Here is a 24,024-nt window from a genome sequence, read left to right on the forward strand (position 1 = left end):
GGAATTCCTAGAACTCATATTCATTTTAGAAAACTGACTTTAGTTAACTTATGTTTGTAATTTGAACTTTGACATCTAGAAAGCGGGTAGAAGTTTTTAGGCTTTATGATAAATGATCTAAAATTAGCCTTTAAAACTTAAGTGGTTGACAAGTTTATGTACACAATTATTGAAAAAATCAGTTTAGTGAAATTACGTGGATATTTTTAAAAACTTACGGGCTTATTTCCATATTTTTATCTACTTTCTTTGTATATAAATCCCCAAAGTAATAAATGTGTGTAATATTGTTACTAGGACTTCAGAAGTTACATTTTGGGTTCTAACGAGGTCTGTAGTTATTGGTGTTAACAGTCTCTGCCTTTTCGACTTAGCTGTAAACCCAAAATGTTGTCACGTAAAAGCTAGATTTGGCGGTTTTCAAGGTGCCAGCTTATCCAGTCAGTTGATGAATTTGGTAATCATTTGGTTCATGAACATCTGATTTGTGAGATGAAGAAGTCCCACACATTTTATAGAAGTCTTGAATAAATGAAGTTTACAAAATAATACAGATTTACAAAATGGGTTTATTACTAGAGGGGGAGAACGGTGTAGAATTGAAAGCATAGGATTAGGAGTCAAACAGGCATGGGTTGGAATCGTAAGCCTACCACTCCATCAATACATTCATTCTCCGTCCATTCCACAAGTAAATATATTCCAGATGCTGTGCTCTAGGAACTGGGGTGCAGTATTAAGACTCAGCCTCACAGTTTTCATTCTTATGAAAGAGTCAAAGGAATAATCAAGCAATTACAATTGCTACAATTAAAAGGTACTGTGTTAGCACACAGGGTTCTGTGCGAACGTAACTAATCCAAACTCTGGGCAGGGGTGAGGTGGAATAGAGTGGGATTTGGTGGTTGTCGTTGAATGTTAAGAAAGACTGTGTAGGGGCGCCTGGGTGGCTCAGTCGGTTGGGCGTCCGACTTCGGCTCAGGTCACGATCTCGCGGTCTGTGAGTGCGTCGGGCTCTGGGCTGATGGCTCAGAGCCTGGAGGCTGCTTCGGATTCTGTGTCTCCCTCTCTCTCTGCCCCTCCCCCGTTCGTGCTCTGTCTCTCTCTGTCTCAAAAATAAATAAAACGTTAAAAAAAAAAAAAAAAAGAAAGACTGTGTGACCGTGGACACCTCAGTATGCCTGTAGGACAATTGTATTGTATGGATAATATATACTAAATCGGATACCTCATGCACAGTATATACTCAGTAAACCCAGTCCAACATCAGCATCAGTATTGATTGCTGTTATATTGGTTGTGCTCACTGGCTCTTTTACTCTAGTGCTGGAGGGCACTGGCTCATATTAATCCACAGTAAACACCGTTCTGTAACTTGAAATTTTCCTTCCCACCAAAGAATTTTTCTTTTGAGCAGAGTTCAAAGCACCTTCTAAAAATAGGAATTGGCTGTCTAGGTATATTAAGGTTAAAAAAGAATGATGAAAATATTTCTGAATCCTAAAATCTTTTTTTTTTTAATTTAAAGGGCTGTATATCACTTAGATACTCATTTTTTCAATATTTAATTAATTGTTAAGATGTTTATTTGTTTATTTTGAAAGAGAGAGAGAGAGAGAGAGAGAGAGAGCGAGCGAGCAGGGAGAGGCAGAGAGAGGGAGAGAGAATCCCAAGTGGGCTCTATCTCATGAACTGTGAGATCATGACCTGAGCTGAAATCAAGTCGGACACTTAGCTGACTGTGCCACCTAGGCACCCCGATATTTAATTAATTTTTAAATTTATTCTTTATTCATTTATTTACAGATATTTGTCAAATACTTACTGTGGCTAAGACTTTGAGCTTAACACTTATGTCCTTAAGGAATTTATAGTCCAATAGAGAAAATAAGACTTTTGTGTAAGCAACTAAGATACAGAGTAGAAAGTACCAAGTGTATAAGAATATTTTGTGATTTCAGGAGGGAGAAAAATGAATAAAATATGGTATCTCCCATTGTGAGACTTAGAAATAGGTGTGGGATGGGCACCTGGGTGACTTTGTTGGTTGATCATCCAGCTCTTGATGTAGGCTCAGGTTATGATCTCCTGGTTCGTGAGATCCGTGTCAGGCTCTTTGCTGACAACACAGAGCCTGCTTGGGATTCTCTCTTCCCCTCTCTCTCTGCCTTGCCCCCGCTCTCACTCTCCTCTCTCAAAATAAATAAATAAGCTTAAAAAAAAATAGGTGTGAGATAGGTGAGGCCAGAAAATAAGGCACGGTAATAATAATAATTGAATGCCCGCTGTATCCTAGTAACTGTGTCGGCTCTTAGATTTTTTAATTCAGTTTTCACAGCAGTCCTGGAAGATTGGTATTATTAAACCCATTTTAGAGATTTGGAAACAGGTTCAGAGCAGTATGCCTAAATTCACACTCTAAGTAGCAAAGCTGGAATCTGAGCTGATGCCTCTCTGACTTCCAGAGCCTTATATCCCCCTTCTATTTTTCTCCTCCTCCTCCCCCCACCTGGAAATAGGTACTCTAATTAAATAAATAATTTTGATACAAAATATTGAGAACCTGTTATGTTCCCAGCGCTGATAAAGAAGTGGTTTACAGAGAACGTGCCATTAGGTGCACTGGTGTATTTCCACAAACCTACATTATGTGCACACTTCGGGAAGTTGTCTTTAGAAATTTAAAATGGTGAATGGTCTTTCTTCCAAATCCATGTTCCAGATGGAAAAATCTTCTGGCATTACCAAGTATAGTGGGTTTATGCACCTTGCATGTTTAATTGTAGGATTTTGTGGGTTTTTTTTTTTTTTTAACATTTACAGATTTTGTGGGAAACAGGTGCTGTTAAACTTGGGCAAATACAAGATGGCTGTTAATGTTGTGGAATGTGATTTTGATTTACTTGGCAGAATTTTTATTTTGTAAAATTGACTATTAAAAAAGACATGGTTTCCATCCTTTAATTTTGTTCTGTTCACTGAAATTTGCCTGTAGACTATTTTTCAACAGTTACCAAAAGGGTGTGGAAAAACTGGAAGGTTTCTGCAAGGAAATTGATACTGAGTTCTTTAACAGTTTCCACAACCCTGCTGCTTACCAAGTAAAAAAAAAAAAAAAAAAAATAGGGATTATTTTTAACCTTCTTACTGAAATTATTTGGAATTCTATTTCCCTGAAATTCCATTCTCTTTTTAGTACAGCTCTAAAGAACTATATTTAATATTGGCAAAGAAAATAATCTGATGTAAATCTTTTCATTACATGATTTCTCCTTTAAAAACCTGTGATGGCATCTTATTACCTGTCATATCAAATGTCATCTCTTTTGACTGGCATATGTGATCTCCTATTATATAGTCTCTCTCCTTTTTCTCCCCCTAGAGGAGGAGGAGGAAAAATCACTCTTCTCATTCTCCTATAAAGACTTTGATCACTTCTACCCATGAATGAGTTCTACATTCTAGTATCTGTTTGCTGCTTCTCCTCTAATTTATTATCACTGTCCTTACTTACTTCCTAGATATTTCCTCTTTGCTTTCTGAAACCCCTCTTCAATGCTTGTAATAAACTCGTCTTCAACCCCTCTACCATATTATTGTGTATGCAACTAAGATAAACCACTGAATAGACAACTGCTGGATACACGTAAAATAAGTGACTCTCTCCTAAAAGTTTCACGTACCCTAGAGCCTTCTTAATGGGAGACTGTTTCTTGTCTCACACTGCCCATATCTTTGGGTCTAGAGCAGGTGGTATCCTCTGTGTATCCTGATGTCAATTTAAAATCATTTCTTGGGATACCTGGGTGGCTCAGGCAGCTGAGCGTCCAACTCTCGATTTCGGCTCAGGTTATGATCCCAGGGTTGTGGGATTGAGCCCCGTGTCAGGCTCCATGCTGAGTGTGGAGCTGCTTAAGATTCTCTCTCTCTCTCTCTCTCTCTCTCTCTCTCTCACTCACTCTCTCACTGTCTCTCTTTCTCACATTAAAAAAATGCATTAAGATATATAAAAAAATAAATCATTTCTCAGTGGCATGTACCTAGTGTTTTTGGCACTTGGAGTGGGTCATTTTTAATACTGTTTCTAAATGATAAAGTTATGTTTAGTAATGATCATGAAATGAAATAATAATAATGGCAAAAAAAAGAAAAGCAGAAAATTGTCTTTGATTGAAAAAATGTATATATTTGCTATTTTATTGAACACAGTTTTGGAGTGTTCATCTTCAAGGAACAATTTTGTATATCAAGGAACAAACAGGGTTTGTATATCACTGTATCTTGTTTAAGGCCAAATGCAGTATTTTTGTATCGGAATAACCTTATCTAAAACTCTACACTGGAAAAAAGACAATGCAGAAAAAAATTACACATTGCCATCATTGTTTATTTTGAATCTACCGTTTAAATACAGGAATACGTAGCATGGAACAGTTTGGAGACACAAACTGTGCCCAGGACATTCTAGACCATTCAAAATGTAGGAGTGGAAATGTGTAGCTCAGTGCACTTAGCTGGGCTGACTGTATGACTGGGAGCTCTCTGAACTAACTTCCATATAGATATAATGTTTGTTAGAGTGCAAATAAGGAAAATATCCTGATTTGAAACTTGCAGATACATTGAAATGAAACCGTCCCTGCAGAAATTGTTTAGAAACTAGACCAAGAAAAGATTTTTTTATGGGAGGAATATTTATCATTGACAGTGTTTAGATTTTATTGGCTCCTAGTGATAATAAAATGAGGACCAATTTTTGATCTATTTTATGATTATTTAAAAAGTCGCTACAGGGGTGCCTGGGTGGCTCAGTAGGTTGAGTGTCTGACTCAGCTCAGTCATGATCTCACAGTCCGTGAGTTCAAGCCACATGTCGGGCTCTGTGCTGTCATCACGGAGCCCGCTTCGGATCTTCTGTCCTCCTGTGTCTCTGCCCCTCCCCCACTGGCGTGCATGCACGCGTGCTCCCTCTCTCTCTATCCCCAAAATAAAATGTCACTACATATATTATACCCCTTTATAGACTGCCCCCCCCCCCCATCCTGCCCTTGATAGGCCACTACCTTTACTCTTCTACCTTAGTAGCTCCTTACTCATAGCTTCTCTCTTGTCAGTATCCTACATGCCCCTATCTCATCGCTGTTACCTCTAATCCACTTAGCTGCTAGGGAAAAAATCAAACGATTGGGAAGATTGGTTAGCACTTTGTATTCACGTTCATCCATCTCAGTTGCTCCGCTGCATCCTAGATACCTGGTTCTCCTGCCACATGACCACAGCAAACCCTCTCTCCTTTTTCCCCGTCGCCAGTTTTCCCTTTCATTCCTGATAAATCGCCTCATTTCTGCTTTCACAGAGAAAACAGAAACCATCAAATCGGAATAACTCAGCTTCTCACCAAAACACCTCAGAACCTTTTATTATCAGTAAAAAACGTTTTAAATAAAAAAAAAAACCAAAGAAATAAATTGACATTTGAACTTATGTAAAAGAAGCTTTTATTATCATCTCCATCATCCTCAGAATGCCCTCTACTTCCTCGATCTGCAGTCCTTCAGGTGCACCCTCTGGAAGTGCATCTGTCTAACCAACAAGCTCTCCCATATCTTCAGGCTCTTACAGCGCAGCCTACTTCTTGCTGCACCTGAATTTTCACTGAGGACTCCACTTTTTCTGTAGCCTTTTCACTGGTAACTATCCATTTTCTTATATGCCGGGTATTCAGAATGAGGAGGTGAGGTCAGGGTGTTCTTGCTTCTCATTACTTTTTCTGGATTCTTACTTCTCTATTCTGTTGGTAAAGTAAACATCTAAGAACACTCCTCCTTTGAGACATACGCCCTTCAACTACTCCACTCTGTCCCCTACCCATCTCTCAATCACAGTGCCCTTACTCTTATATTTTGGCAACTGAGAAACAGAGGAGACAGAGAACACAGGAAAGAGAAACACTCTCTTTATTCAAAGTATTGCTATTATAAGTGACTTAACACCCAAGTGGACGAGCCATCAAACACCCGGCTCTCTCATATTCTTGATCTTTGTCACCAATGAACGCTTGCATTTCATTGTTTTCATTTACTCCCATGGTTCACTCCAAATCACGTCATCATTTCAGTTCACATCCAAAATCTGATTCAGGCATCTTGCTCTCTGATGACTGCTTCCTCTCCTTCAGCTCATTGGTTCAGCCACTTGTTCATCGCTCCTCTTGGCAACCTTCAGACCCTGGCCCCTTTTTTCCAGTTTAGATATTATGGCCCATTATTTTAGTAACACTTTTGTCTTGCTCCCTGTTGCTTTTTGTCATTTTTACAGCCCTGCCGTCCATTTTCTCTGTACTTGCCTCATCCAAGCAGATGTCTAGAGAAGGTCACACGATAGCACCGTTATAAACTCATGATTAATTACCACTTCTGGACTTCCAGTAGTGCTCAGCAGTTCTGTTACATTTCTTTTTTTTTTTTTTTTTAATTTTTTTTTTAACGTTTATTTATTTTTGAGACAGAGAGAGACATAGCATGAACGGGGGAGGGGCAGAGAGAGAGGGAAACACAGAATCGGAAGCAGGCTCCAGGCTTTGAGCCATCAGCCCAGAGCCTGACGCGGGGCTCGAACTCGCGGACTGCGAGATCGTGACCTGAGCTGAAGTCGGACGCTTAACCGACTGAGCCACCCAGGCGCCCCTACATTTCTTTATTCAAGTTGTTCTACCATGTGATCAACCTTCCATTTGGTTTGGCAAAACAGACATTAAGAGTTAATGCATGATCCCTCCCTCTCCATCACTCTTCACTTCAAGCCATCACCAAATCTTTATGATTTTATTTCCTAAAAGCCTTACAAATTGGTCTCGTTGTTGCCATATCTAATACTGTTGCCTTCGTCCAAGCAACCATGATCTCTCACCTACATTACCGCAACAAGCTGGTCTCACCTTCTCCAAACCTCATGAGATGGAGAAAACCACGTGAGCAAAATAAGGCTGCACATAAGTCAGGCAGACAGGTCAGATCACTTAGGCCCCGAAAGCTGAGGAGAGGAGTGGAAATTGAAGACAATGATTAGGAAGCAGGGCTGAGAAGTGACGTGATAAAAAGGTTGTACTTATGGGGCACCTGGATGGTTCAGTTAGTTAAGTGTTCGACTCTTGGTTTTGGCTCAGGTCATAATCTCACAGTTTGTGGGTTTGAGCACAAGAGTCTGTGAGTTTGAGCCCCACGTCCGGCTCTGCGCTGACAGTGTGGAGCCTGCTTGGGATTTTCTTTCTCTCCTTCTCTCTCTGCCCCTCCCCTCTCGCCCTCTCTCAAAAATAAATAAATAAACTTAAGGGGAAAAAAAAAGGTTGTACTTAAATGGGTAAAGAATAATACTGGCTTCTAGTGAGTAGACAGGAACGCTGTTAAAACATCCTACAACGCACACAACAACAAAGAGTTTTCCAGAGTGGCAGTGGAATGGAGAGATAAGAGTGTTTCATAGGAAAAATGATTTGTTGACTTGGTGAATCATCGCAGGTATAAAAGACAAAGAAGGTGAGTAAAAATTAAATGTCATTCTAAGCCTGAGTAACCAGTAAGAGTGATGGTAGAAAACTAATCTGGACAGGAAAAAGCATGTTAGTTTGAAGTAAAAGTTATGGCCTCAAAACATACTGAGTATGTATTGTCACATGTTCTACAAATGCATTGAGCAAAAGTGATCTTAATAAGCACAATAAAAAATTTGAATTAACTATAGCCATATCCTCATCCCGAGTTGAGATTTAAAGCACGGTCTTTTGCCTGGATTTTTACTGTAGTGGGTCTCCGTGTTTGCTTTCTTGCTCCCCTGCAGTTTATTCTTACAGAGTAGCTGGATTGTCTATGACCAGAATTTGATGTGGGACTTTGAAAGTGAAGGCAGGAAACTATCACCAATTGGGAGTCCTTTATAAAAATGTCTAGGTTGGGGAGGAGAGGGTAGTGCTTATAACAGTTGTATCTTTTTTTTTTTTTTTTTTTTACTTTTGTTTATTTTTGAGAGAGAGAGAGACAGAGAGACAGAGAGACAGAGCACAAGTGGGGGAGGAGCAGAGAGAGAGGGAGACAAAGAATCCAAAGCAGGCTCCAGGCTCTGAGCTGTCAGCACAGAGCCCGACGCAGGGCTCGAACCCACAAACCATGAGATCATGACCTGAGCTGAAGTTGGACACTTAACCGACTGAGCCACCCAGGCGCCCCACATTCATATCTTTTTAAAGTAAGAATGATTCAAAATCACTTTCTTTCACAATTCTTTTCTAAATTCTGTGAGATTCTTTGTGTATACATGCATACACGACCCATATAAAGACCATACATGTGAATCTTTTTTCTTTTCATTCCATTTACTTGCAGTTCAGTAGATCTACTTTGTAGCCTTAGCTATTGCCCATCATGATGACTCTTCGGCATTATAGTTTCATAGCTCCTGAAGGAAGGATGAAGTTATATTAAGTGTATTTACTTTTGCATATTCAATATTATAGAATCTTGGAGATGAAGGAGGTGTATTTCATCCAGTCTAATGGGTCACCCAGTGTTTGATCCGTCCTCCCTTGTCAATTTCTAGGGCCGCTGTGACAAATTATCCCAGACCTGCTGGCTTAAAACAGCAGAAAGTTACTCTCTCATAGGTCTGGAGGCCAGAATTCCAAAAGTAAGGTGTCAGCAAGGTTACACTCCCTTCAAAGGCTCTCGGGGAGAATCTTTCCTTGCCTTTTCTAGCTTCTTTTCAACGTTTTTTATTTATTTTTGGGACAGAGAGAGACAGAGCATGAACGGGGGAGGGGCAGAGAGAGAGAGGGAGACACAGAATCGGAAACAGGCTCCAGGCTCCGAGCCATCAGCCCAGAGCCCGACGCGGGGCTCGAACTCACGGACCGCGAGATCGTGACCTGGCTGAAGTCGGACGCTTAACCAACTGTGCCACCCAGGCGCCCCTGCCTTTTCTAGCTTCTAGTGGCTCCAGGTATTCCTTGGCCTGTGGCCGTGTAACTAATTTCTGCCTCCATCTTCATATGACCACCTTGTCTGTGTCTCTTCCTCTGTGTGTCCCTTGTACAGACATTTTTTGGCTATAGGGCCCGCCCAGGTAATTGAGGATGTTGTCATCTTCGAATCCTTAACTTAATTGCAGCCCTTTTTCCAAATCACATTCACAGGATTTGGATATGGACATACTTTTGGGGGGCCACCATGCAGCCTGTTAGGCCCTCTGAGTATCTGTCCGTTATTTGTTGCCCAGCTCCTAACTGGCTGCCTCTACCCAAGATCTTTTGGATTTTGACTAACTCTGGGGTGAAGTCAGTTTTCCTGTAACTTTTACCATTGACTTCAGTTCTCCCCGTCTGAAACCATGAGAACAAAAACATCTCTTTTTCTCTCAGAAAGCCCTTCATTTCTTTTCTCTGAGACTTCTCTGCTCCAGACTGAACACCTCTGGTTCCTTTAGCCATGTGTCTCAGAACCATAGCTCGCATTCTCTTAATTATCTTGGTTGTGCTGCTTCTCTGAAGCACTCAGGTGAGTAGAAAGAATACTGAATTTATCGTTGAAGACCTAATACTCAGGTCATGTCTCTTCCACTAAGTAGATGATCAAGGCAAATCAGTTTTCTTTTAAGTCACAAAAACACTGGACCACTCTACTTCACTGCATGCTTTTTATAGTCAAATGAGATTGTTGCAAAACCCATAAGAAAGTTTCAAATTATTTATCCACATGCTTATATTAAAAAAACAAAACAAAACCGACATTAACTCCCAGAACTGAACACAGATCTCTCAGTATAGTCTGAACCAGCCTGAACCAGTATTTGCCAATAGCACGTTTCCTAATAATCTGCTTTGTTTCTGTTAATACAACCTGGGATCACAATAGCTTTTTGGTAGTCATGCCATGGCTCTTTATTCATACTGGAATTACTGTGTACTCAAGAGCTCCAAATCATCTTCACACATAATCTATTTATGCTTTCTAATTCATTGATACATATACCATGTAGAGTCAGTGAATTTTTCAAACAGTTTGGAAATACAGTTGAATTTGAAATGTATTTCATATCGATCATTTTAGTTGCCTTTTCTGTAAGTTTTATAATAGGAAATATAAAGTTCTTCCTCCAGCTATTTAATGTAATACCCCCCCCTTTAATGAATCCTATTTTTGACACTAAGGACATTTTTCTAGTTGTACTTGAATGACCACATTCTTATCTAAACCTTCTACAGTTGCTAATGTGATTCTCTGTCTATACTGAATTAAGATGCCCTTGATTTGTATCTTCCGTCCTGATGGTAATAGGTTTTACCCATTAAAATGGATTTCATTTTTCTAGATTGCTTAATAGATCTATAAATCTATGTACTTTTGCAAAGTGAGATGAATGTGTAGTAATTATAAGCTGCTATACTGTTCAACTTGAAGTGACCTCTTAAGAATTTGAAAGCAATATAAGATGTGAACTCTGTCCTCATGTTTGATCTGTCTTACAATTGCACTGTTTGACCTTGGGCTTCAGTTACTCTTCAGATTTGTTTTAATGTTACGTGCACACCTTGTGACTTTCTATAAAGAAGTCCCAATGAAGTGATAAAGTTGATGTTGTGAGATCCATTTTTTAGGAATTTGGAGACCTGGTTTTCAATGATACTTATCTCAGTGTACTCTTCTAACATTTGAAATAGTTTCTGTATTTATAAATTGAAAGTAGAGGTACACGTAGGCTTGGAGAGCTGTGCAGATAGCCTTATAGAATAACAACTACATAGTACAGTGCTTTGGAACTCTAGTAGGTTCCTTCCAGAGGGCCCCCATGGTGTTATGTCTTTGCAGTTAGGTAGTTCCTTTGCAAGCTTCCTCATACAAATTTGGATGATTCCCAGACGCACCGTGAAAGCCTGGTGTTGCACTTTTGTTTATCCTGAATTTGCTGTCATTTTTATGTATCTCCATTTAGGGCCACACCACATTCCTAGTTTATTTTTTACTGCTTCAATAAATACAGAGCTGTATGTTCTTAATGGATGTATGAAGCATTTGGTGTTCCCTTACTAGAGAATAAAGACAGTTCATGACCTTGCTCATTCCCCAGTGCCTATAATTTAAAATTTTTTTAATGTTTATTTATTTTTGAGAGAGAGAGAGACAGAGCATGAGCAGGGGAGGAGGAGAGAGAGAGGGAGACACAGAATCCAAAGCAGGCTCCAGGCTCCAAGCTGTCAGCACAGCCCGATGCGGGGCTTGAACTTGCGAATCGCGAGATCATGACCTGAGCCAAAGTCAGACGCTTAACTGACTGAGCCACCCAGGAGCCCTGTCAGTGCCTATAATTTTATAGCACAACAAATTTACCTTTTAGAAACTGTATGTAATCAACAACTCTCAAGAATTTAATATAAAGATGTTTTAATTCTGTTTCGTTTATATTTCCTAGAAAACAATATCCAGCAAACTTTATGGAATGTACCTTTCCTCAGGCAATTGAAATTGAGAATATCCACTAATTGTTACCTTCCATTCATTTCAGTAGGATTATTTTATTTTTGAGAATAATCATATATTGCCAAACTCAGGAAGGTGAAGTTTTCTTCTTGACCCTAAGTTGTGATTGATCTGGATTTGTGTATTTACTTCCGAGGGAAAAAAATGTATGCTTAGTTTTGAGAATATAACCTTTTCTTCTTCATTTGCAGGGATAGGAAAAAGGAAATGGGGAAACTTATTCTCTAAAATAACTCATCATCTTGATAAAGATCCACAGATCTCATGCCTTTGTTATTTCAGTAAGTCAGGTTAAAGTCAGAGCTCTGTGGCGTGAGTATATTGCTTTGGAGAAGTAACACCCAAATAGCCACCCATGTGGGTGTGAATGAATTTTTGGTGAATTTTCACTTCTATTAGTACTGTCGATTTGCCTGGCCACCTTTCAAGAAGCAGAAATCTTACATATTGCTTTCAAGTCTGATTTTTTTCCCCTTAATCTTCTTTTCCCATATAGTAGAAGCTGAGATGTCAGATCCAATGTATTAGAGGAAAAAACTTGTAAGATCTTAATTTTGGCACGGTAAATTTGTGATATGTAAATATGAAACACAGTGGCCTCAACTCCTTGGGGTTAGTGGGTCACTTTTTTATATATTAGTCCCTTATTGCATGATCTACTCAGTTTTTTGTTTTTTTAAACAAAGCAACCATTGATCTGATTTGACTAATTATGAAGATAATAAGGTAATAGATTGCAACACCTATAAGGAATTTAGTTCAAGTCTTCAGATACTTATGCCTTATTCAAGGAACTTCTACCTTTGTCAGTAACTTGGAGGTTGTTTTACTCAAACTTTGGAAAAGATCTGATCCTGCTTAATTTTTTTTTTTTTTTTTAGGTTTCCATTATATCCAAAAGGAGGGGAGAAGTTACAATTTGATTATGGTGTCTATCTTCTGAACAAAAATATAGCACAGGTAAGTAACTTCTGTCCTTCTCTACTTCTCATATACAACCTACTTCCTTGGATTGCTAACCTTCTTTCTTTATAAATAAGTACTACAGTTCACTGTTTTATTTAAGCAGTTACAGTGATAACGCAAAATTCTTTTTTGGCCACAGTTTTACTTTATGTCATTCTAAACACTACTGAGAAGCAGTGGGTACAAATTGAAATCCTCCTACTAAACTCAGAAGCCCTTTACTGAGTTGTTACCTGCTGGTACACTATACTTGAATGTGTGGGTTTATATCTTTTTGCCTCTGTACCTTTGCACATAGCTTTCTTCTCTTAGATCACTTTCTTCTCTTAGACCACTTTTAGGGACTCATTTTGCATTGGGAGTTGTTTATGGAGTTAAGTTTTAGTGCCTTTGGCCAGCCTTCAGTGGTCTCCTCACCTTACTATGCAGGAACCAAAAAGAAAGACCAACCATGTGGTCCTTCCAACCCATCTGGGGCTCTTGGGGCTCTCTTAACATCAGGCCAATTAGTACCTCATTTAAATAATGTCTTTCCAGGGGCTCCTGGGTGGCTCAGTCGGTTGAGCGTCCGACTTCAGTTCAGGTCACGATCTCGCGGTCCGTGAGTTCGAGCCCCACATCGGGCTCTGGGCTGATGGCTCAGAGCCTGGAGCCTGCTTCCGATTCTGTGTCTCCCTCTCTCTCTGCCCCTCCCCCGTTCATGCTCTGTCTCTCTGTCTCAAAAATAAATAAACATTAAAAAAAATTTAAAAAAAAATAATAATGTCTTTCCATATGCTGTAGAAAGACTAACATGCTTCAGTCTGCATTTTTCTGAAAGAAATGCACAACATTTCTTTGGCATACTTGACTAAACTTCACGAGGTAGACGTTCCATAAATTTTCCAGTTGTAAAGGAAGATCACCTTCAGTGCTTTGTTTTTATTTGGACATCCTTCCAATTAGAATATCATATGGATCAGTATCCACGGTTTGGCTGTCACTTAAAGACATTATCAGCTGTATCCTCAGACTTTTCTTTTTAAGGCAGCAACAAGGTTTGTGATGGATTTGTTTTAAAAGGTTGCCTTTTATCCATATGAATCTAAAGACTCAATGAACAGTTCCCTTATTCATTCCTGACGGATCTAGAATCATTCCTCCATATGGTGTCATCTTTGCCTTTCTTCCCCTCATTCAGTATCAGTTTAGTGTTTTTTTTTTTTTAATTTTTTATTTAGATTCCTACCCTTTTCTGATAATGGATCAAATTTCTAGTTTGCAGTCCTCAGTTAATCGTTTTCTTCATAAGCTCATACTCATTGCCCTCTCAGCCATACCGCTTTATTATTATTGCTGTTTCGGCCCATTCTTTACTCCAGGTAGGCAGCCTTGCTCACAGTCTCTGGCCTGTGACTCATCTTCCCATGTGCTATTCTTCCCACACCTGATGCGTTCCCTCTCTCCATTTTTGGATACTAACGTATCTTAGTCTAAGACATGGGACTTCAGGAGTGCCTGGCTGGCTCAGTTGGTGGAGCATGCGACTCTTGATCTCGGGTCATGAGTTCAAGTCCCACATTGGGCATGAAGCCTACTTAAAAAAAAAACAAAAATAGCACTTTAATTCCAAGGCTCTTTTATGCTACTGATTATAGTCATTATACTATGAAAAAAGCAATGCTTAGACAGAACTGGTCAGAAGTGGCCTAAGAGTGCATTAAGGGAGAAGAGGTCTAAGTAAATTAGAGGGTACCTCCAGGTGAAGTCAGCCATGTGGAAAGGGGTACATGGATACTAGAGTCCAGAGTCTGGGGGTCAGAATGCCAGGAAGGTTGATAGAACTAAGTTTTGGTCTGAATTCAGAGGTCACTCTCTCCTTGACGTGTTTTCTGTTTCTTGCTCTAAGTACCTACACCCTAAGGTCCAACGTCTGTTGGAAGATTCCAGGTGAAACGTACTCCTGGATTTCCTCATAAATCTCAGCTGCAGACACACACACACACACACACACACACACACACACGTGCACACGTACATACCCATGCAAGCATACGCACGTTTAATAACTTCTTCTCTGGGCCCAATAGGAATGCCTATAGATGGTATAAAGAGGTGTTAGGAATAGCCCAATTTACTTTGACAAAGTTGGAGGCTGACTGTATACAGCGGAAAATTTGGGAAAGTCAGCCCTTTATCTCAGACTCTCATCCCTAGTCCTGTTCAGTCCTCACTTTGGAGCACTTCTCAGGAAGCCTCTGATTTTATTCTTAAGTGAACTGAGTCCACGAGCACGCTGAACTAGCTTTATTCATCTGTTTAAGATATGGGTTACTTCCAGTTATTTTGTATCCTCTGCAATTTAATAGTCTTGTTGAAAATTTGAGAGATTACACTATGTGTGCATTTAAGATTGATACGTTAATTACTTTAAATCCTGAGAGAGAAGGCATCTTGCTCTCTGATGTTTTTTCTTCACTGTTGTGACAGTTTTAAAAGGAGACGACAATACGCTTTTTGTAAACAGATTTTCTTAGGTTTCAGAGTGCATTCAGGAAGCCTCTTCTGACAATTTAGAAAGAAACTTTTAGCAAATTTGTGACCTTTAACCTTTTTGTGGTTCAACTCTATGTGTTTCATCTTTAACTGTTTCTCTGAGAATGTTTCATTTTGTCTTTGGCTTTAATGCCATCATTTTATTACGTTTCAATTTGTAACAAATCAAAGGGCCATTAATTAGTTTGGCCCCTAACCGTGTATTCTATCAGTAAAATATTGCCACCTTTTTAAAGATTTCTTTTTCTTTACATACATACTAATGCATGTTGTCAAAGGAGAGTTTGTCTTCTCAGCCAGCCTCATTTATACCCCATCTCTAGAGATGTGAACAAATCATACTATTAAAATGGCCCCACCTCGGTAATTTATAAGCCACGTTAGTGGAGGTGGATGAAAGCATTGGCATATGTTAAAGTGCCAGAGAAAAAGGAGTGAAGTCATTTAATACTGCATCCATAACTTGGTTGAGGATTTGAATAGTCAATAGGACCTTTCATCACAACCAGAAGTAGTAGTAAAATCACTTTTTTGGTAGAGGAAATGACAGAATTTAGTAATATTTGTTACTTCAGTATTTGGGATCAGTCCAGCCCGTTTTGAAAGCACAAGCTTAGAAAGACAGGCCTTCAAGTAGAAATCCTCAAGTGTTGTTTGAATTGCTGAGAGGATTGGTATGGCCTGTTTGCCCTCTTCCTGTCATTGCGGTCTAAAGGTATGTGTGTGTGTTCTGTGCTGGGCTTTGAAAGTGAATAAAGCAAAATGTCTCGGTTTTAGTACCATTTAGTAATATTTTTCACGTGTCAGCCCCTTTGTCTGGAAATAGCTTCCTTTGTTGGTTAACATGTAACCCTGTAGGAACAGGCCTGGCAAAATTCAAGCACAGTATAATCATCATTAGTTAAAAAAAAACAAAACAGGTTCTGGGGCCCCTGGGTGGCTCAGTCAGTTGAGCGTCCAACTCTTCATATCAGCTCAGGTCATGATCCCAGAGTCGTGGGATCAAGCCCTTTGTTGGGCTTCTTGCTGAGTATGGAGCCTGCATAAGATTCTCTCTGTCCCCCTCTGCCCCTCTCCCCTGTTGCGTGTGCTTTGTCTCTCTCTTTCTCTCTCTCTTTGTCTCTAAAAATAGTAAATAAAATAAAATAAAATAAAATAAAATAAAATAAAATACCAGGTTCTGCCATAATTGTCAGTGAGTTTATAAGTACATTGTGTTAGAATTTGTGTATAGCACAGTAGTTTGCTTTCAGTTTCCAGAGCATAAACAGTAGTAAATAAAAAAATTACAATGCTTTTGCCTTAAATTAATGGAGAGTTTTATAGTTTGAAACACACACACACACACACACACACACACACACACACACACCCATATGACCCTCATTATCGCCCTGCAAAGTGAAAAGGGCAGCTAATGTTAAATGAGTTTGAAGACAGTATGGCTGTTGACATCTGTCACTCGGTTAGGATCACATATTCCGACAGGTGTGTCAGAGATTCCCTTACTTCCATATACTTCATTGTTCTGTGTACAGTTGACCCTTAAACAACATGGATGTGAACCATGAGGGTCCACTTATATATGGATTTTTTTTCAGTAAGGACAGTAGAATATGTGTTAATCAACTGCTTATGTTATTGGTAAGCCTTTCAGTCGATAGTAGGCTATTAGTAGTTAAGTTTTGGGGAATCAAAAGGTAGATGCATTTTTCAATTGTGTGGGCAGTCGGCATCCCTGACCCCTGCCTTGTTCAGTGGTCAACTGTATTTCCATCCTAAAAGTGCACACAGAATCAAAGAAGGTGACATTCTCAGATAGAAAAGGGACTGAATGTTCATTGAGTAGAGGCAACTGTTTTGTACATTATATTTCTATTAGTAAGCCCAATGCTTGAAACACTATAAAGTCTCAAAAGATGTTGACTGAATGAATGAATGAATGGTGATACAGCATCATCACACAGTTAAGAAACTGAGATCCAGAAAAATCATGACTTCCTTAAGATCGATGAATTGATTCAACAAGTATTTTGTCACACTTTTACCGTGTACTGTATATTCTGAGTCTCAACTGAGAGAGCAGTGCATGAGACATACAAGATCCTTGCCTCATAAATAAGCCAGACACAAAAGCACAAATATTGTATGGTTCCACTTACATGAATTATCTGGAATAGGCAAGTGCATAGAGACAGAATGCGTAGAGACCAGGAGCGGCGGGTTGGGGGGAGGGGGAAATGGGAGTTATTACTTAATGGCTACAGTTTCTATTTGGGGTGATGAAAAAATTTTGGATGAAGATGGTGTTGGTAGTTACAGAACATTGTGAATGTGATTATAATGAGCCTGTGTTATACACCTAAAAATGGTTAAAATGACACATTTTACTCAATATATTTTACCACAGTTTTAAAAATTAATATATTAAAAACCATTGAATTATATCCTTCAGATGGGTGAATTATATATCACAATAAAGCTATTTTTAAAAAAGAAAGGAAACTATGTCATTAATCTTACAAGCTAATGGAAAGAGACAGACAGTAAACAAAATAATTTTAGATTGTGGTTAAGGGCTGTAACCGAAATCAATTAGGCAATATAATGGGAAGTACCTGGAAAGGGACTTGCTCTAGATAATGTTGTCAAATAAGCCTTACTGAGAAAGTGATACTGAGACATGGAGTTGACAAGGAATCAGACATGCAAAGAGCTAGGAAACAGTGGAGCAGTTTGTGCAGAAGCCCTGATGTAGGCAAGAGCTTGTTGTTTTTAAAGAAAGGTAGATAGGGGCGCCTGGGTGGCTCAATTGGTTAAGCGTCCGACTTCGGCTCAGGTCATGATCTCACGGTCTGTGAGTTCGAGCCCCGCGTCAGGCTCTGTGCTGACAGCCCAGAGCCTGGAGCCTGTTTCAGATTCTGTGTCTCCCTCTCTCTCTGCCCCTCCCCTGTTCACACTCTGTCTCTCTCTGTCTCAAAAATAAATAAACGTTAAAAAAAAAAATTAAATTAAAATAAAGAAAGGTAGATAGCCAATGTGATAGGAGTATAGTAAATAAGGGGAGAGGTAGCCAGGAAGCATATCATATAAGGCCTTAGAGATTATAAAGAGTTTCAGTTTTGTCTTAAATATAAAGGGAAGCCATTGAATAATTTAAGTAGGAAAGGGACTTGATTTGATTTATTTTTTCAAAGGTTGCCCTAGCTGCTATCAAGGATTATGGAGAGCTAGAATAGTAGTAAGTTACCACTGGGGTGCCTGGATGGCTCAGTCGGTTAGGTGTCAGACTCTAGCTCGAGTCATGATCTCACGACTTGTGGGTTTGAGCCCCATATTGGGTGGTGCAGAGCCTACTTGGGCTTCTCTCTCTCTCTCTCTCTCTCTCTCTCTCTCTCTCTCTGCCCCTTCCCTGCTCATGCTCTCTCTGTCAAAATAAATAAACTTGAAAAAAAAGAGAGAGAGAGAGAGAGTACTACTTAGAGGGCTATTTCAAAAAACCTGATGAGGGTTGGTGGTAGTTTGGACTGGGATAGTAGGGGTAGAGATGGAGAGAATTGAACAGTTTTAAAATATATGATGGGTGGTGCTAAACATCAGTAATCATCAGGGAAATGCAAATCAAAACTACAATGAGATATCACCTCACTATTATCAAAAAGACAAGAATTAGCAAATGTTGGTGAGGATATGGAGAAAATGAAACCCTTGTGCACTGTTGGCAGAAATGTAAACTGGTGCGGCCAGAATGGAAAACAATATGGAGGTTCCTCAAAAAACTCAAAGGCGAACTACCATATAATCTAGCAATTCCACTGTGGGTCACTAACCAAGGGAAATTTACTTTACCTTCATTTACATATTCATTGTAGCATTATTTACAGTAGCCAAGACATGAAAACAACCTAAATGTCCATCAGGGGATGAATGGATAAAGAAAATGTAGTATGTGTTCACACACACCACACTCCGGAAAATTATTCAGACATTAATAAAAGAAAGAAATCGTGCCATTTGCAACAACAAGTGGATGGACCTTGAGGGCATTGTGCTAAGTGAAACATGTCAGGTAGAGAAAGACAAATACCAAAGGATCTCATTTATATGTGGAACCTTTTTTTTTTTAATTTTTTAATGCTTATTTTTGAGAGAGACACAAGAGTGTGAGTAGGGGAGGGACAGAGAGAGAGGGAGACACAGAATCCGAAGTAGGCTCCAAACTCTGAACTGTCAGCACAGAGCTCAGTGTGGGGCTTGAACTCACGACTGTGAGATCATGACCTGAGCTGAAGTCAGATGCTTACCTGACTGAGCCCCCCAGGCGCCCCTATGTGGAATCTTCAAACAAAGATCAAACTCAGGTACAGAGAATGTTTGCTGGTTGCCAGAGGGGGCGGGTGGTGGTTTAAGAGGTAGGTAAAATGACTGAAAATGGTCAAAAGGTAAAACTTCTAGTTATAAATCCTGGGGATATAAGCATGGTGACTATAGCTAATAATACTCTATTATATATTTAAAATTGCTAAGAAAGTACAAATCTTTCTTGACTTATGATTGGCCTATGTCCTGATTAAACTCATTGTAAGTTGAAAATACCATGCTGAAAACTTATTTAATACACCTAACCTACTGAACGTCATAGCTTAGCCCAGCCTACCTTAAACGTGCTCAAAACACTTACATTAGCCTACAGTTGGGCAAAATCATCTCATACAAAGCCCATTTTGTAATGAAGTATTGAATATTTCATGCAATTATTGAATACTGAAAGAGACAAACAGAATGGTTGTATGGGGACAAAATGGTTGTAAGTGTATCAGTTGTGCTCTGTGCCGCTGCCCAGCATCGTGAGAGGATCGTATCACAAGCCTGGGAAGAGGTCAAAATTCAGACTTAGAACTGTGGTTTCTAATAAATGTGCATCACTTTCACACTATCCATGACCCACACCATAGAAAAATCATAAGTCAAACCATTGTAAGTCAGAGACTGTCCATGCATCTTAAAAGTTCTCACCCTAAGAAGAAAAATGTGTAACTGTATTGTGATGGATGACTAGACTAATTGTGATGGTAATTTTGCAGTATTACATCTATTAAATCATTATGTTGTACACGTGAGACTAATAGAATATTTTATGTCAATTATATCTTAATAAAAAGTAATAAATCATGTCATGGGAGATGAGCTAATGGATTGAATGTGGGAATTGAGGGAAAAGGACTAATCAAGAGGGACTTCTAGGGTCCGTGTATGAGCAACTGGATGCGTGACAATGCCGTTTATTGAGATAGGGAGGAGTCTAGGAGATGGGGCTAGGGAAACCAAAAGTTCTGCTTTGGAATTGTTAAGTTTGAATTATCTTCTAGAAATCCAAGTAGAGTCATCAAGTAGGCAACAGGGTATTTGGGGCCAGAACTCAGGGTGGGGAGGCCAGTAGTGGAGATAAAAATTTCGAAGTCATCAATGTAAAGATGATATTTAAATCCATGGAACCAGAGAATATCAAGCAGGAAGAGAATGCAGAGCTCAAAAGAGAGAGACCCAAGTATGGACAGAAACACAGAATGGGATCTGGTTCTGGGAAATCACGTTTAGAAGTTGGGTGGAGGAAGAAGCAGTAGCAAAGACTCAGGGGAATGACTAATCAGGTAGGGAGAAACCCAGGAGAAAGTCGTCATGTGGAAACTAAGAGAAGTAAATTCCTAGAAGGGAGGAGTAATCCACTATGTGATCCTGCTGTAAGATGAAGTAGCCAGCAGATTTGGGAATGTGGACGTCGTTGACAAGAGCAGTTTCAGTAGATCAGTAGGTGTGTTGAAGAGTGCATAGGAAGTGAAGAAGTGACATTGATTGTAGACACTGTTCTGACGTGTGTTCTGTGAAATGAGATAGATAAATGGGCTCATAACTGGAAAAGACCGGGGTTAAGGGAAGGTCTTTTGTTGCTTTTTAATGTTTGCTTTGTGGGAATGTGGAGTTGCTTGTTTTTTAAGATGGGAAATATCAGGCCGTGTTTATATGCTGATGAGAGTGATCAGATAGAAACAGATTATCAATACAAGATTTAAAAAAGGGATACTTGAAGGAGTAGTCTTAGAGAAGGGGAAAGGAAATAGGATATAGAACATAAGTGAACATGTTGGCCTAAAATAAGAAAAGGGGACATTTTCAACACACTTAGCTTAAAAAAAAAAAAAGCCAGTTGCATTTAAGAATGCCATTGGTGAAGCAGTATAATTATTAATTATATGAAATCTTGACCCTTGAGTACATATCTTTTCAGTATTCTGTGTGATGGAAAGGGAAATATATATAAAGCACTTCTGCATGCTGAAGTATAATGGTGTTTCAAGAAAAGGACTTGTGCAGTTGAGTTGCTAATAACTAAACTACCTGACTTTTTCATGGAACTCCATCTTTACTTGAAAGAATAACTAAATCAACAAACTATACAGACTTCGATATTTTTAAAATACTCTTTCAAAAATGAATGAAGTGAGCCTCTCAAAGGAAATCAGCTGATGATAAAATTTAAGATTTTAAATGAGAATCAGTATTTGGAAAACTTGTGTTTGCCCCCGTGAGATTGATAGCTTTCCATTCCTAAGGATGTTTTTGATGAGATTGGTAGTGGTATTTAACAAATGTCATTTTTAGATATTGTATAATGAATGTGTCAACATTTAAAACCTATATAACTAGTTAGCCAAGATCTTCAAAGTGACCAGTGTATGATGCTGTGAAATCATGTGTGGGTAAAGGTCTCTTTAAAGTGCAAAGAAAAAAAAAAAGAAAGATAAAAAAAGAAAAGAAAAAAATAGATTTTAATGTAACAGATGTGAAAAGTATTTTGGTGTGGTTTCAGATTCTACATTGAGTCTAACCTTTAAGAATCTACTACTTGTTGAGGGGCACCTGCCTGGCTTAGTTGGTAGAGCATGTGACTCTTGATCTCAGGGTTGTGAGTTTGAGCCCCACACTGAGTGTAGAGATCACTTAAAAATAAAATCTTAAAAAAAATAGAAAAGAAAAAACTTTTGGGCTAGTATCAGAGAATAATAGCCATCATTATCTGAAAAGGCCTTTAAAATACTCCTTTCTTGGGGTGCCTGGGTGACTAAGTTGGTTAAGCGTCCAACTTCGGCTCAGGTCATGATCTCACGGTTTGTGAGTTCAAGCCCCGCGCTGGGCTCTGTGCTGACAGCTCGGAGCCTGGAGCCTGCTTTGGATTCTGTGTCTCCCTCTCTCTCTTCCCCTCACCCACTTACACTCTGTCTCTCTCACTCTCAAAAATAAACATGTAAAAAAATTTTTAAATGCTCCTTTCTTCTCCAACTACATATCTGTACAAGGCTGGATTTTCTTATGAAATAACATATGGTAACCAAATGAATGCAGACAAATCTATGAGAATCCAGCTGCCTTCTGTTAAGGTAGGCGTTGCAAAAGACACTTGCAAAAATGCAAGACAGTGTCACTCATCTCTAAATTTCTTTTTTGGAAAATATGCTTGTTTTTCATTGAAAATACTATTATATTAACAAGTAATAGATTTCTATTATGATTTTTTTGAATGAATTAAATAAAAGTTTTCTCAATTGTTACTTCTAGTATAGTAAATATTGGTATATATGACCCATATGACACAAAGCTCTTTGACACCCTCAGTAATTTTAAGAAGTGTAGAGATCTTGAGACCAAAAAGTTTGAGAACCACTATCCTAGAGAATGTGGCCATCCAGATTCCCTTGAAACACCTTAGTTGCTCATAGTCTGATAAGTAAACCAAGACATGCTTGTTGGTTTCCCAAATGTGCAACATTATATAAGAGACTTACCAATTTGAACTCTGGTAATACTATTCTCTTCAAGTCATAAGGTCAGGCCGCTGTCAGTAGGTTCTTTCCTTATTGCCCTTGGCTTTTCTTTAAGCCAGCCCTCTTCTCTCCTTTCATGAAAGCTCAGGGACTTAACAGTAATACTTTGAGGATCTAGTTTACAAATACTAATGATGATTTACATTTGTTTTTAATGTAATGGCTTTTATTATACTTTTACGTCTGTATCACATTTCATACGTGAAGTGCATTGGCCAGGTCTATCTTTAGAGATAAGAAATTGAGCTGCTGCTACACTAACTTCCTGAGCATGACAAAGCTATTAAATGGCAAACAGAAATCAAGACCAAATCTTCTGAGGTCAATCTGTTTATATCCCACTGACGTTTCTTTTCTTTTCTTTTTTTGTTTTTTAAGTTTTTCAGAAATTTGGGCCTTCTTATAATCCTGTGAGGTGGACAGGTCACAGGCAGTTATCAGCCTTTTGCAGATGGGACCCCTGAGATCATGAGTTCAGTAGAAGAACCAGGATTAGAACCCGGGAACTTAATGACCTCTCTTCCTTTTACTCTTTTACCTCTCTTTCCTCTCAAGTTATTTTAAGACTTCATAGAAAGTAAAAGTAGCTTCTGCTTCCAAAATCAGTTGGAAACCTCCGTTCTGCCAAGGACGTGGTCTTTCCCTAAAACTTGTCTACTCACAGGGCCCACAGTGCACAGCTATTTAGAAGGGATCAGTGCCAGCTTACCCCCAACAGCTTAAATTCATGTCTATTTCTTCAACATACAGTCCAATGTATATAACACATGGGGAGAAAACGCATTTTTATTTTCTTAATTCTTGGAATCAAGAATACAAATTCCAAGGATGTTTTAATAGTCAGACTGCCATTTTCCTCCCCTGCTGCCTACAAAATTTGCCAGTAATGTAGTAGAAACCATTTTTTCAAGTCCTATACCTATATCTTAAAAAAAAAAAAAAAAGCTTTACTGAGGTATAATTCACATATCATACAATTCATCCATTTAAAATGTGTAATCCAGGGGCACCCTGGGTGGCTGAGTCAGTTGAGCGTCCAACTTGGTTTCAGCTCAGGTCATGATCTCACAGTTCGTGGGTTCGGGCCCCATGTCAGGCTCTGTGCTGGCAGTGCGGAG

General features: G+C 39.1%; 1 protein-coding gene and 1 long non-coding RNA gene across 3 annotated transcripts in view; both read left to right on the forward strand.

Moving 5' to 3' along the window:
- Window positions 1-24,024, forward strand: part of UVRAG (UV radiation resistance associated) — a 296,618-nt gene that overhangs the window by 204,941 nt on the left and 67,653 nt on the right. For both annotated transcript variants that reach the window (XM_060605582.3, XM_078433088.2), the window contains exon 13: window positions 12,407-12,485. In XM_060605582.3, coding sequence (XP_060461565.1) covers window positions 12,407-12,485 — 79 coding nt within the window. The remainder of the gene's footprint in view (window positions 1-12,406; window positions 12,486-24,024) is intronic.
- Window positions 13,247-21,244, forward strand: LOC132661260 (uncharacterized). The gene is made up of 2 exons (XR_009602150.3): window positions 13,247-17,811; window positions 18,053-21,244. It is a non-coding gene; the product is annotated as an uncharacterized LOC132661260 (long non-coding RNA).

Source organism: Panthera onca, chromosome D1, assembly GCF_046562875.1.
Source record: "Panthera onca isolate mPanOnc1 chromosome D1, mPanOnc1 haplotype 2, whole genome shotgun sequence".
Lineage (NCBI taxonomy): Eukaryota > Metazoa > Chordata > Mammalia > Carnivora > Felidae > Panthera > Panthera onca.